The 15,570-nt window shown below is 39.2% G+C and overlaps 1 protein-coding gene across 4 annotated transcripts in view; it reads right to left on the reverse strand.

Annotated features, from left to right (window-relative positions):
* Nucleotides 1-3,522: 3,522 nt before the first annotated feature.
* The window catches only part of LOC128706531 (E3 ubiquitin-protein ligase RNF170), a 113,010-nt gene continuing 100,962 nt past the window's right edge, over nucleotides 3,523-15,570 (reverse strand). For all 4 annotated transcript variants that reach the window (XM_053801441.2, XM_053801442.2, XM_053801444.2 and 1 more), the window contains exon 7: nucleotides 3,523-11,634. In XM_053801441.2, the coding sequence (XP_053657416.1) occupies nucleotides 11,368-11,634 (267 nt within the window). In that variant the 3' untranslated portion in view covers nucleotides 3,523-11,367. The remainder of the gene's footprint in view (nucleotides 11,635-15,570) is intronic.

The raw sequence follows: 15,570 nt of genomic DNA on the forward strand, positions 1-15,570 counted from the left end.
CACATAAAAGAGAGAAGCTTACGACGATGTTTCGGTCCGACTTGGACCATTTACAAAGTCGCACTGTGACTTTGTAAATGGTCCAAGTCGGACCGAAACGTCGTCGTAAGCTTCTCTCTTCTATGTGCGGGTTATTTGTGTATCGTTCCAGTCACGGTATTGTGCCTTTTTTTGTTATTTAGAATAATAATACTTTTTATTACACAAATTCTACATTACACGATTTTCATATAAAATATTGTGTTGTTCCTGTTTCTGAAGTAACCAAATTACAATGTATACAGGAAGTCCCACTCTTGCGCTCGCACATCTATTGTTGAATATTACAATATTTGCACAATAATCACAGCAAGGAACTATAGAAAAAATATCCAAACAGTACGCACCAGCATGATGCCCATGTAGGTCTAGTGTTTTTTCATAAATATAAAAATAAATTACACATTGTGTGTGAAGTGACGAAAGAGAATAATAATAATCATAATAATATCTATATTTCTACAAATACATGTACAAGGTATACAGGCCTAGCTGACATCAATGATGTACTATATAGAAAACCCCTTGTTCTGCAGAGCATTTAAGGCAAATTAGGTCAATTTTGCCTCAGGATGAGACCCACACCAATCAACTAACACCCAGGTACCCACTGATGGGTGAACATGGGCAGCAGGTGTCTTATGGAAACACGTCCTAATGTTTTCCAGCTATACAAGGGATTAGAACTCCAGACCTCTGTGTGTGAGCTTTTTCAATCAAAATTTTTCTTAGTTTTAATTTCACAATAACAGAAAACCACAAAAATTGTAAAAAGAATAAAGGCAATAAAACTGTGACTATCGATACTGTATTTAGGTAGCTAATCTGTACTGTAAATATTTTATAGTTCTTAAGTCTTAAATATCAGAAATACTGCTGCAGCAAAGGAGTTTTCACGAGACTGTACAGCTTCTTGGTTCAAGTGTCAAATCAGTTGGGTTGTGATGGCTATGTGAGCCTGCAGGACATTTCCACAAATAGCCTGGTTAACTAGGAAGCCAACAAATGGAAGCCTGAGCCCAGGTCAGGCTTCAGGGGTAGAAATGCCCTTGAAATTTGTTAGATATATTCCATCCTCAGACTTACAGAGAGGATGAAATAAAATAGAATAACATCAAGAGTGTATAAATCTGTAGTGGAGGGAAGGCAGGGTAGAGGTCGGCCTAGAAAAGGTTGGAGGGAGGGGATAAAGGAGGTTTTGTGTGCGAGGGGCTTGGACTTCCAAGAAGCATGCATGAGTGTGTTAGATAGGAGCAAATGGAGACAAATGGTTTTTAGAACTTGACATGCTGTTGGAGTGTGAGCAGGGTAATATTTATGAAGGGATTCAGGGAAACCAGGAGGCAGGACTTGAGTCCTGGAGATGGGAAGTACAGTGGAACCTCAAATATCGAACTTTCTTTGGTCCAGAAGGCTGTTCGAGTGCCTTTACCGAATGAATTTATTCCCATGAGGAATAATGTAAATTAGGTTAGTCCATTTCAGACCCTCAAAAATACACTTATAAAAGCACTTACAAAAATACACTTACGTAATTTATTGTGCTGGGAGCAGTTTGATTTTTGAGGTTCCACTGTACAGTGCCTGCACTCTGAAGGAGGGGTGTTAATGTTGCAGTTTTATAACTGTAGTGTAAACATGCCTCTGGCAAGACAGTAATGGAGTGAATGATGAAAGTTTTTTTTTGGGGGGCCACCCTGCCTTGGTAGGAAACGGCCAATGTGTTAATAAAAAAATAAATCAAATACGCCACACATGGGAAATACTTTATGATGAAACTAGATATATTTTGCTCATTGTGCAATCTGAGAAAGGTATTCCTCATATTCTACAAACCCAGTTCTCTATGCCTCAATGCACACAACTGGAACAATACAGAGTGCAGCAGAAGTTGATAATGCAGTTAAATATTATTGTTGAAAATTTGAGGGAAATCAAAAGAGGCATTCATAAGTTATCATATGGAAACTAATATCCAAATTTCTTCAAATAAAGATGGTAAATTAGAATATACACAGATCAAATCTAATTAAAATTTTCAGAGGGACCAAAGAGACCAATATTCTAAAATACACAATCACATTAAGCTTGAAGCCATTCAGGAGTTGTACCACAGACACCAACATGAAACCATAGCTGTATAGCCCTTGTGGCTTAGCGCTTCTTTTTGATTATAATAATAATAATAATATGAAACCATTAATAACTTCTTCAGCAACCCAATCAATCAACATAGGAGTTCCTCCAGGTAGTGTCCTGAGACCTCTGCTCTTCATAAATTACATCAATAATTTTTCAAGTGCTTCACAGGAACTTAAGCCAATTCTGTTTGCCGATGACATAACTTGTAATTTCAAATTCTGATCTGGTTGCACTCAATAACACAGTAAGTGCTAAACTTACTAAAATATCTACTTGGGTCACAACAAACAAACTCAGACTCAATCTTGACAAGATCTTTTATATAATGCCTGGGGAAAAAAAAAAGATGTTCATTTTAACGTAAGAATGAAGAATACACCAACTGACTGGCATGACATACACACAACAGAGGAGAGATGGAAGAAAAAAACTTTTGATGGAGCTGGATATATCAAAGGCAATGGGGCCTGGCAAGGTGCTACCATGGATTTTGTGTGAGGGAGCAGAATCATTGTTTGAATAACTAGCTAAGAAGGAACTGCCAAGTATGGGTCAGTAGGCCTGTTGCAATGTTCCTTCATCCCTATGTTATGTTCTGCCAGTTCCATTGTGTGGTACCTGCATGGGACCAACACCTGAAAAAGCATGTTAAGAAATGAGAAAGTGCAGAGGCATGCAATAAGGCTAGTTCTAGAGAAAAAGGGTATCGTCTGCCAGAAGAGGCTAACAGAATTGAATCTATCAAGAAAAATTTATAGAGAAGACAAGGATAGGCTATTTGTAAGGCAGGAAACAGGTACTCGTGGGGGGAATGGGAGGGCACAGCTGGGCTTTAACCCTTAAACGGTCCAAATGTATATATACGTTCTCTCGCATAGCGCCCCAAACGTATATATACATTTCATTTGTCATTTATTGTACATTGGCACGATAGGCCTGAGTCGCCTAGACATGAGAGAATGGGTGTGCGCACTCTGTGTGCCATATGAAAAAAATGGGGATGCCTGGATACCACATGCTCTTTTTTCCTATAAAAAACACCAATTGTTTTTTCTCAAAATATTTGGGGCACTGCGCAGGTGAACGTATATATACGTTTGGACTGTTTAAGGGTTAAAGACACATTTGAGGCACAGGAAGTATTTCTTCAACCTCAAGGTGGTCAGGAAGTAGTAGGGTCTTGAAGAAGAAGTAGTGGAGGCAGGCTTCCTACCAGAATTGGATTTTCGTTTTAAAACTGGCAAGGCATCAAGTCGGCTCATTAACTGCTGAGGGTCAGAGGCGTGTCTTCACTGCTCAACTAAGGCGCATTCCATTTTCGTTTCAATCTTTGTGCAGTGGCTGTGACTTTAGTTTTTTATGACATTTTTTTTCTTTCTTTTTTTTTTTTTTTTTTTTTTTTTACCCTACACAGTGGTCCACCAGGCATTGCCCAAATGCTTGTATGGCCAGTCAGCCTCTGCTTCCTACATAGCTTTAAGAGTAAGTACAACAGGCCCATAAGGCAAGGAGGCGGTGAATCTGGTAAGCGGCAACTGAGAGGGTGGGCCAGGAGCTAGGACTAGACCCCTACAACCACATATAGGCGAGTAAAGTAAACCCCTGATTTAATGGACTAATAGAGGAGGGGGAATGGGTGGTTGGTAGTATTGATCATGGTGCACAGAAATGAAATTGTTTTGCCATTATTGTAACAACAATGGACAATTCTATAACCAACAGACTATATCCACTGTTTCCTGTATTTCTGAATTCTTTTAAATCAAGAACTTAGTCTTTATAGACACTACATTTTATAGTGAAATATAGCTTCTGGTACTTGGGAGAATGCCCTGAAGAGTTATGTATGAGTACTAGTTTCTATGAGACCAGTTTGTTTTAGGATTTGACATGCTCTTGGAGGGGGAAGAAGACAATGTTTACGAAAAGATACTGTGAAAATGGTTAGCTGGACTTGAGTTCTGAAGGATGGAAGTGCAATGCCTACACTATGAAGGAAAGGTGGGGGATGTTGCAGCCTGGAAGGCTATTTAAATTGTGGTAACCTTGCATATCTCGCAAGGCAGCTAAGGCATGAATGAGGGTAAATGTTTCCCTCTTTGGGTCAGTTTATGAAGAGAAATATATGACAAATTAAGAAAAAACAGTATTATTATGCCCAAATTGTGTTATAATGTGAGAATTATGTCTGAAATACTTATAATAATAATAATAATAATAATAATATCTTTATTTTACTACAAGTACATGTACAGGGTATACAGGCCTAGCTGATAACAATGACATACTACTATATAGAAAGTCCCTTGTTATGCTCCGCATTTCGGGCAAATTAGGTCAGTGTCCCAGGCATTTGGCATACTAGGTCAGAATAATTTCCTTTAACAGAAAAAATTAAATGGAAAAAATATCTGATGTGATGTATGATGGGCAAGGAAAGAAGTAACCTGAATGAGCTCACACACTGATTTCATTTATTCATTCATTTCTATGAAGATAATTAAAGTACAGTACAGAAGTGCAATTTAAAAAATAATGAGAGCAGAAATCATTCATGAAGCAAAAATTTTATATTAAATAATGTGCATACATTCATTATGAATTTCAGGTTCTATATCCAACCTGGTGTAGGCCTCAGCAATAAAAGTAAATCATTTCTAAAAAAATGACATCTTAGGGAACCTGCCCTGCATGTATAAAAGTCAGTCAAGCACCTAAATTACTGGGAATCCTTGAAGTCCTTGAACTTTACTCCTTGGACTATACGTGAGAAAGATACATTGTAATTTACACCTTGAAAATTCTGAAGGGATTGGTCCCAAATCTGCGTACTACTAAAATAATTCCCTATTAAAACAAGCTGCTGGGCAGTGTGTGCAAAATACCCCCACTGCAAAGCAGGGGTGCAATGGGTACACTAAAAGTTAAGTCAGTAAGTGCAATGAGACTGAGACTTCAATACCCTCTCTCCACACTGAAAGGGAATTACCAACAATTCCCTGGCTGTTTGCAAGTGAGAGCTTGATATATATACTCTGATAATTATCAGAGAATATATAAAACATAAAATAATTGTAAAACACTTGAAATTTTGTTAAGTTTCCAGACATAATGGAGAGATGTGGTGTTCATGAAGAATGTAAACAAACCGGTTGGGGCACGGTGACTGTATTAGAAAGTCAGGTGGGGGGGGAGTCGCATAGCGAGTTTTGGTCATAATTTGAAATGTCCGTATTAGCGGAATGCCGTAAAGTGGGACCTTACTGTATATCCAGCTTCAATGTTCTATTATGGTGTTAACATTTGCTTCTATTAGTCTTGCCTTATTCCTGGATAAGTGAAGTGCAAAAGATGCATTAAGTTTCAAACAAACTTCTAGTCAACCACAAATACATTAATGTCTTAACTCAGGATAATTATACATGTATCTGTACAGATCTTAGAGATAATACTCCCTCAATTATTTTTTTAACTATTCTACATACACCATACAGTTAACCAAAACCAATGTTATAGATTTAAAATTAGTGTTAGCAAATAGAAGTGGATGCAAAAAATGGGTCATAATAAGTGTGTGTGCACCTGACGAAGGGAGGAGTGTATAGGAGAAAGAGAGATTTTGGGAGATGTTAAGCGAGGGTGTAGGAACTTTTGAACCAAGTGAGAAAGTAATTGTGGTAGGGGACCTAAATGCTTAAGTAGGAGAAACGTTTAGAGGGTGTGGTAAGTTGGGGTTCCAGGTGTAAATGATGATGGGGAGCCTTTGATTGAACTTTGCATAGAAAGCGGTTTGGTTATAGGTAATACATATTTTAAGAAAAAGAGGATAAACTGGTAAACAAGATATGATATAGGGTGTAATGACAGTAGTTTGTTGGGCTATGTGTAAGGAGATAAAAGACAGTTGGGTAGACTTCAGGATGTACATGTTTACAGAGGGGCCACAGATATATCAGATCACATTTTAGTTATAGCTACAGTGAGAGTAAAAGATAGATGGGATACAAGGAAAATGGAAGCAGCAGGTAAGAGAGGTAAAGGTTTATAAGCTAAAGGAGGAGGCAGTTAGGGTAAGACATAAACAAGTAATGGAGGACAGATAGGCTAGTGAGAGTATAGGCAATGGGGTTGAAGATGTATGGGGTAGGTTTAAGAATGTAGTGTTAGAGTGTTCAGCAGAAGTTTGTGGTTACAGGAGGGAAGAAGAGTAATTGGTGGATTGATGATGTAAAGAGAAAAAGAGATGTAAGAGAGAAAAAGTTAGCATACGAGAGGTTTTTATAAAGTAGAAGTGATGCAAGAATTATTATTATTATTCTTATTATTATAATCAAAAAGAAGCGCTAAGCCACAAGGACTATACAGCAGTGATGCAAGAAGGAAGGAGAATATGGAGAGGAAAAGAGAGGTTAAGAGAGTGGTGAAGCAATTTAAAAAGAGAGTAAATGAGAGAGTGGGTGAGATGTTATCAATAAATTTTGTTGAAAATAAGAAAAAGTTTTGGAGTGAGAGTAATAAGTTGAGGAAGCCTAGGGAACAAATAGATTTGATTATTAAAAATAGAAGAGGAGAGTTATTAAATGGAGAGTTAGAGGTATTGGGAAGATGGAGGGAATATTTTGAGGAATTGTTGAATGTTGATGAAGATAGGGAAGCTGTCATTTTGTGTATAGGGCAAGGGGAATAACATCTCTTAGGCACGAAGAAGAGCCGTTTGTGAGTGTGGGGGAAGTTTGTGAGGCAGTGGGTAGAATGAAAGGGGGTAAGGCAGCTGGGATTGATGGGATAAAGAAAGAAATTTTAAAAGCAGGTGGGGATATAGTTTTGGAGTGGTTGGTGCTTTTATTTAATAAATGTATGGAAGAGGGTAAGGTACCTAGGGATTGGCAGAGAGCATGCATAGTTCATTTGTATAAAGGTAAAGGGGACAAAAGAGAATGCAAAAATTACAGGGGACTATGTTGAGTGTTGGTAGACAGTAACTGCCCAGGGAGGTACTACCGTCCTGCGAAGTGAATGTAAAACAGAAGCCTGTACTTGTTTTACATGATGGTAGGATTGCTGATGTCCTTTCTCTGTCTCATAAACATACAAGATTTCAGGTATGTCTTGCTACTTCTACCTACACTTAGGTCACACTACACTTGTACAAGCATATATATACACACCCCTCTGGGTTTTCTTCTATTTTCTTACTAGTTTTCGTTCTTGTTTATTTCCTCTTATCTCCATGGGTGAGTGGAACAGAATTCCCCCTCTGTAAGCCATGCGTGTTGTAAGAGGCTACTAATATGCTGGAGCAAGGGGCTAATAACCCCTTCTCCTGTATAAATTATTATATTTAACCCTTTCAGGGTTGGTACCATACATGTACGGCTTGAGAGCCAGGGTCGGTACCATACATGTACGGCTTGAGAGCTAGGGTTGTGCCATACTTATACGCCAAAATTCTAGCACCTTCAAATCGAGCAGAAAAAAGCTGGTAGGTATACATATGAAAGAATGGGTCTGCATGGTCATTGTGCACAGTATAAAAAAAATCCTACAGCATGCAGTGCATGAGAAAAAAAAAACTCCGACTGTGCTTTTAGTTTAAAACAGTGACTTTGCAGTGTATTTTTGTATGGTTTTTATAGTTGTATTCTCTTTTTTCTTGGTCTTAATTGGTAGAATGGAAGATATATTACAGAAATAGATGATTTTGATTGGTTTCACGAAAATTACCTTGAAATTGAGCTCAAAATAGCGGAAATGTTCGATTTTGCAGATGTTCAAGAGTAAACAAATCACATCACGCGTCCAATTCACATCAACTGGCGAGTCTATTATTCTTTCACAAGTGCGCTGATATAATTTATGCCGTTTTTACAATAATGCAGTAGTCTGCATAACAATCTTCTATTTTTTGTGAGAATATTATTATAATCATGGGGAGCACTAAACCCGTAGGATTACAAAGCGCATGTGGAGGGATGGAAGGTATTCAGGCTCAATTCAGGGAACTGGAGCATAGCTCTAATTCCCTAGATCAAGAGCCCTTCAGCATCAAGGAACCTCCTTTGAGGGGTTTGTGAGAAAAATTAAAAATGGAAAGCAAGAGTAATATAAGAGGGGCCTGGAGATGTGACTGATGAACAGGGAAAATGTTATTTTAGTGCCAAGAATGTCATCTGTCTTGTTTATTCTGGACCCTATTTTGATATTGGCATCTTTTGAAATTTGTGTGAAAGTGGCCAAATTGCCAATTTCTGACCACTTTATTGGGTAGTTGAAATCAGTAAATGGGAGGTTTCTTGTACTCAATCGATAGAACAAATGGAGCTTTAGTGAAATAACTATGATTTTAGTTGGCTGGAAAAATGGAATTGGCCGAAAATAGGGCTCAAAGTGGGCAAAATCGCTGATGCATAAATATCGCTGATATCGCTAACTTCATGAGAGCGTAATTTCGTAAGTTTTCCATCAAATTTCATACTTTTGGTGTCAATACCATCGGGAAAAGATTATCATTTCAGAATTTTTTTTTTTTGAAAAATTTTCAACCCTGAGTGCGAGATCAGGATTGGGGGTCTTGACCCTGAAAGGGTTAAAAAGAGAAACTTTTGGTTTTCTTTTTGGGCCACCCTGCTTTGGTGGGATACGGCTGGTCTGTTGAAAGAAGTCGTCGTCTGTTGAGTATACCTGGTAAAGTGGATGGGAGAGTTATTATTGAAAGAATTAAGAGTACGAAGAGCAGGATAGATGAACAAGGAGGCTTTAGGAAGGGTAGAGGGTGTGTAGACCAAGTGTTTACAACAAAACTTATAGATGAACAGTATCTAGATAAGGGTAAAGAGTTTTTTGTGGCATTTATGAATTTGGTAAAGACATGATGGATAGAGGGGGCAATGTGGCAGATGTTGCAAATGTATGGAATAGGAGGTATATTGAAAGCAGTGAAAAGTTTTCTATGAGGATAGTGAGGCTCAGGTTAGAGTATGTAGGAGAGAGAGAGATTATGTCCCAGAAAAAGTAGGACTTAGACAAGGATGTGTGATGTCGCCATGGTTGTAAAATATATTTATAGATGGGGTTGTAAGAGAAGTGAATGCTCAGGTGTTGGCAAGAGGTTTGGGGTTAAAAGATAGAGAATCTAACACAAAGTGGGAGTTGTCACAGTTGCTCTTTGCTGATGACACTGTGCTTTTGGGAGATTCTGAAGAGATGTTGGAGAGGTTGGTGGATGAGTTTGGTAGGGTATGTAAAAGAAGAAAATTGAAAGTGAATATAGGAAAGAGTAAGATAAAAAAAAATAGGTAATGAAAGATTGGATATCAGGTTGGAAGGAGAGTGGAGGAGGTGAATGTACTCAGATATTTAGGAGTGGATGTGTCAGCAGATGGGTCTATGAAAGATGAGGTGAATCATGGAATTGACGAGGGGAAAAAGGTGAGTGGTGCACTGAGGAGTTTGTGGAGACAAAGAACTTTGTCCATGGAAGCAAAGAGGGTAATGTATGAGAGTATAGTTTTACCAATGCTCTTATATGGGTGTGAAGCATGGATGGTGAATGTTGCAACAAGGAGAAGGCTGGAGGTAATGGAGATGTCGTATCTGAGGGCAATGTGTGGTGTGAATATAAAGCAGAGAATTCGTAGTTTGGAAACTAGGAGGAGATGCGGGATTACCAAAACTATTATCCAGAGGGCTGAGGAGAGGTTGAGGTGGTTCGGACATGGAACGAAATAGAATGACTTCAAGAGTGTATAAATCTCTAGTGGAGGGAAGGTGGGGTAGAGGTTGGTCTAGGAAAGGTTGGAGGGAGGGGGTAAAGGAGGTTTTGTGTGTGAGGCATTTGGACTTCCAGCAAGCATGCGTGAGCGTGTTAGATAGGAGTGAATTGAGACAAATGGTTTTTAGGACTTGACATGCTGTTGGAGTGTGAGCAAGGTAACATTTATGAAGGGATTCAGGGAAACTGGCAGGCCAGACTTGAGTCTGGGAGATGGGAAGTACAGTGTTTGCACTCTGAAGGAGGGGTGTTAATGTTGCAGTTTTATAACTGTAGTGTAAGCGCGCCTCTGGCAAGACAGTGATGGAGTGAATGATGGTGAAAGTTTTCTTTTTCAGGCCACCCTACCTTGGTGGGAAACGGCCAATGTGTAATAAAAGTTTACATATTGTATTTTGAATGTAGCAACAAAGCAGTTATAAGAACCTGTTTTGGCACTAGCTAATGTCTTCAGTATTGTATTGCATCACAGTGCATATAAAAGTTATCTTGCTTGTGTCTGCATCAGAGCAACCTAAGATAACACACATCACAAGTTACAAGAGCAAATACTCTATTGTTTTACTGTCTTTATGAATAAAGTCAGAGAAAAATACAGCTTTTATCTAATATATTTCTAGTCTAAAATACCTCCTTACTTATTACAGAAGGGTAATTTATGCAATAAATATTTTGAGTTGTATATATAATAATTTTTTATTTTATTTTGGCATACAGTATTTATAAATAATAAGCAATAAAAACTATAGATTATTTTATACACTGCACCACAAAGAATTATGACCAATACTCTCATTCAACAATGACTACCATAAATTTAACTTTAATTATTAGTGTTCACTTATTAAGCATATTCAACTTCTGACCAAGTGATATTAAACAGGTATGCCAAGCAGAAAATTAACAGCACATGAAGATTTTTTTAAAGCAATTCACTTCAAAAGTATTTTCTATCTACGAGCAGGCACACTCTGTGATATTCATTTTAAGGCATTCCAAGTATTGATTAGATATGTAAGTTATAAAGATCATATAACTTGAGATAAGAAATACACCAGATTTATGTTCCTCTCTGATGTTAGTTCAGTATTAAGCTTTCACACGCTAAAAAAAATTTGGTACCGCACAAAAAAACCCACATGATTTGCATATAAGTTGAATTAACATCACTGCACTTTTAATAAATTAAAAAACTACAGTACATTAATTTTATAATTTATTTTTTCCAGTTTAGTATTTTAAGTTTAAACACAGCAACAGCATTAAATGATTTTATATAAGAAGAGCATTTTTATACACAGTACTGTATTTTAAAATTAAAAATATACAAAAAATCTTGCTCTTACCTTAAAGTACTGTTGAATTCTTAATTCTTGCCATAATATAAAATTACCTTTAATATAATGATGGTAGTTCTACCAGTCCCTATTAGCCACCACTGTACGGTAAACAACACTAACTTGTATCAACAAGAAAGCAATGACTACAACATCATCAATGAGCCCAAGAAGACCCAAAAAGGCCTCTGGAATTAGGTCAATGGGTGTTATTGCATATATAATAGCAGTGGCAACACAAATAATAAATCTGAATCTTGACAACATTTCAATACCACGCCAGGTGAATAGTTCTGCCCAGATGTGGCGTAAGATGGTGGGCAGGTCCTGTAGCTGTCCATAAAACTGAAAAAGGAATTTTTGGTTTATTAAATTTTTCATTTACTTAAATTAACCCCACCCCTCTCCCCAACACTCTAGCATTTACTTCTCTAACAACCCTATCTATAAATATATTAAACAGCCTTGGTGACATTACACATCCCTGTCTAAGACCTACTTTTACTTGTAATCTCCCTCTCTCCTACACACCCTAACCAGAGCCTCAGCATGTCTGCTACACTCCCAGCATGTCTGCTACACTCCCTGCATGCCTGCTACACTTCCAGCATGCCTGCTACACTCCCTGCATGCCTGCTACACTTCCAGCATGCCTGCTACACTCCCTGCATGCCTGCTACACTCTCTGCATGCCTGCTACACTCCCTGCATGCCTGCTACACTTCCAGCATGCCTGCTACACTCCCTGCATGCCTGCTACACTTCCAGCATGCCTGCTACACTCCCTGCATGCCTGCTACACTCCCTGCATGCCTGCTACACTCCCTGCATGCCTGCTACACTTCCAGCATGCCTGCTACACTCCCTGCATGTCTGCTACACTTCCAGCATGCCTGCTACACTCCATCAAACTAAATACATAATTAAACTAACATCTCCGAGGTAAGTGCAAATATTTCTTATTTATAAATTAAAATGTAAATATTTCTAATTTATAAATTACGTTCATATATTGTTTGTGGATAGTGTTGGTGGCAGAAGCCTGTACAGCTTCTCTCAGTGGCCCTTATAAACCCAACAACAACACTTCCATCACTTATCCTCTCATACATTATGACATATTTTATTCATTCTAGAGTATATATCATGTTTCTACGTTATTAATATTGTTCATTATGTTATATTAGATGAATTGTGATAGATATAGATAAACGATACAGATGAGGGAATAATTAGCGACATAAGGAAATTTGCTGATGACACCAAAATAGACTGTCCAATTCATTCTAATGAGGACATTAGAGCACTTAACCTTTTGGGGGTCCACAGGCCCTCTCAGAGACTTGTTCTCATGGTCGCCAAAATTTAAAAAAAAAAAAAAAAAATTCTTATGAAAAGATAGAGAATCTTTTCCTGATCATAATGACACCAAAAGTATGAAATTTGATGGAAAACTTACAGAAGTATGCTCTCGCGAAGTTAAAGGTCTCGACGATGTTTACGCATCAGCGATTTTGCCGACTTTGAGCCCTATTTTCAGCCAATTCCAGTGTACTAGTCGGCAAATATCATAACTATTTCGCTAGAACTCCATTTGTTCTATCGAATGAGCACAAGAAACCACCCATTTACCGATTTCAACTATCCAATAAAGTGGTCAGAATTTACCAATTTTGCCAATTTCACACAAATTTCAAAAAAATGCCAATTTCCGAATAGGGTCCAGAATAAACAAGAAAGACATTCCTGGCACTAAAATAAGTTCTCTGTTCGTTAGTCACATCCCCAGGCCCCTCTTATATTTCTTTGGCTTTCCACTTTGAATTTTTATTCTTACAAAAAATAGAAGATTTACTGTTATGCAGACTACTGCATTAGTGTAGAAATGGTATAAATAATATCAGCGCAACTGTGAAAGAATATTAGACTCACCAGTTGACGTGTATTGGACGCTTGGCATTATTATTATAATCAAAAAGAAGCGCTAAGCCACAAGGGCTATACAGCGCTGCAGGGTAGGGAAGGAAGCGAGGGTACTGGATGGCAGAAGGGAGGAGGGATGATCAGTAGGTTACAGAAAACAGCGGGGCAGGGGATAGTACGGGGGTAGAGGGTAGCAAGAGATTGAAGTAGAAAGGGCTGAAGGTATCAGAATTTGTGAAGTCAGTCAGTTGTTGTCAAAAAGTCAATGAGAGAGTCTGGATGAAAGGTGGGTCCATCAGCGAGAAGGGAAGGTAAAGAGAGAGCAGCAGAGCGAAGACAACGACGGACGTAAATTCTGCGTGCTCGTTGATAAAGTGGGCAGTCCAACAGAATGTGGCTGACTGATAATGGAACTTAGCAATTCTCACAGAGAGGAGCAGGGCGCCTCTCCATGAGATATCCATGAGTAAGACGAGTATGGTCGATGCGAAGACGGGAGAGAGTAGTCTCCCAACCTCGACACTGGTGATAAGAAGACGGCCAGTAACCTATACTCGGTTTAATAGATTGAAGTTTGTTGCCGAGCATAGTAGACCAACGTTGTTGCCAACGGGTGTGAAGTTGGGAAGATATTGCAGCAAAATAGTCCGTAAATGGAATACCTCTACATGAAACTGGTAGGTCATGTACTGCTAACCGCGCAGCAGTCTCTGACCCAGGGACCCAACAAAAAACAATATCTTTATGCTTGGTAAAGATGCGACGTAGCCAAAGTTGGATACAGAGGACTAAGGGGTGAGGTGTATCAAATTTCTGTATAGCCTGTAAAGCACTAAGGGAGTCTGAGACAACCACAAATGATGACACAGGCATAGATGCAATACGGATAAGTGCTGTAAGGATGGCATACAATTCAGCAGTAAAAATACTAGCCGAAGATAGTAAATGCCCATGTACGACGCTGTCTGGAAACATTGCTGCGAATCCTATGCCGTCAGAAGACTTAGAGCCATCTGTGTACACAGCAATGGCATGAGAATGAGAGTGAAAGTGGTCAAGAAAAAGAGAGCGGGAAGCGACCGTAGACAGTTGGGCTTTCGAGCAAGGGAGAGAGAAAGAACAGACTCGAACAGCTGGAACTTCCCAGGGAGGTAGGGAAAAGTGAGATGCTACATGTACATAGAAAGGTGGTAATTGAAGAGAAGACAAGAGCGAATGAAGGCGAAGAGAGAAGGGACGGAGTAAACGGGCGGCGAACAAATAAAGAATGTCTACTAATATCAGTGACCATTCTATAAATGGAAGGATTGCGGAGATCATGAGAGCGTACATAGCAGCGAAGGCAACGGGCATCACGGCGATCGGATAAGGATGGAACGTTCGCTTCTGCATAGAGGCTCTCGACAGGGGAAGAGCGAAAAGCACCAAGGCATAAACGTAATCCTTGGTGATGAATGGGGTTAAGGCTAGAGAGAGTAGCAGGAGATGCCGCTGAATAGATCTGGTCACCATAATGAAGTTTCGATAAAATAAGGGTGGAATGTAGGCGAAGGAGGGTTCGACGATCAGCTCCCCATGAAAGATGAGCAAGGGTTTTAAGAAGGTTCAGCCGGCTGTGACAAGTTGCCTTCAGAGAGGTAATGTGAGGTTTCCAGGATAACCTACGATCAAAGAGGAGGCCCAGAAACTTGACTGTATCACGTTCAGGGATACGGGAGCCATAGAGGTACAAAGGATGATCGGAGATGACAGAGCGTCTAGTGAAAGTAATTTGGTGGGTTTTAGTGCTGGAAAATTTAAACCCACGTGTGGTGGCCCAATTGGAAACACGGTCGACTGCATGTTGGAGAGAAACTGTAATAAGGTGACAGTCAGCGCCTGCACAGGCAATAGCGAAGTCATCAACATAGAGTGATGACCAAATATTTGATGGAAGACAAGAGGCCAAATCATTAATAGCAAGGAGAAAAAGTGTTGTGCTCAGAACACATCCCTGGGGGACACCTTCAGCTTGGATAAAGTCCGGGGAGAGCACATTATTAACCCGAACACGGAAATGCCTGTCAGTTAAAAAGTTCTTAAGGAAGGATGGTAGATTGCCTCGAAGGCCTAAGGAGTGGGCTTGGGCTAAAATATTATACCTCCAAGTAGTGTCATATGCCTTCTCAAGGTCAAAAAATATGGCAATAACTGAGTGGTTATTCGCAAAGGCATTACGAACATACGTATCCAAGCGTAGTAAGGGGTCTATGGTAGAACGTCCCTTACGAAAGCCATATTGACGAGTGGAGAGACTGTTGTGCGTCTCTAAATACCACACTAAACGTCTATTTACTAGGCGTTCCATCACTTTGCAAA

This window comes from Cherax quadricarinatus, chromosome 3 (genome assembly GCF_038502225.1).
Source record: "Cherax quadricarinatus isolate ZL_2023a chromosome 3, ASM3850222v1, whole genome shotgun sequence".
NCBI classification, from domain to species: domain Eukaryota; kingdom Metazoa; phylum Arthropoda; class Malacostraca; order Decapoda; family Parastacidae; genus Cherax; species Cherax quadricarinatus.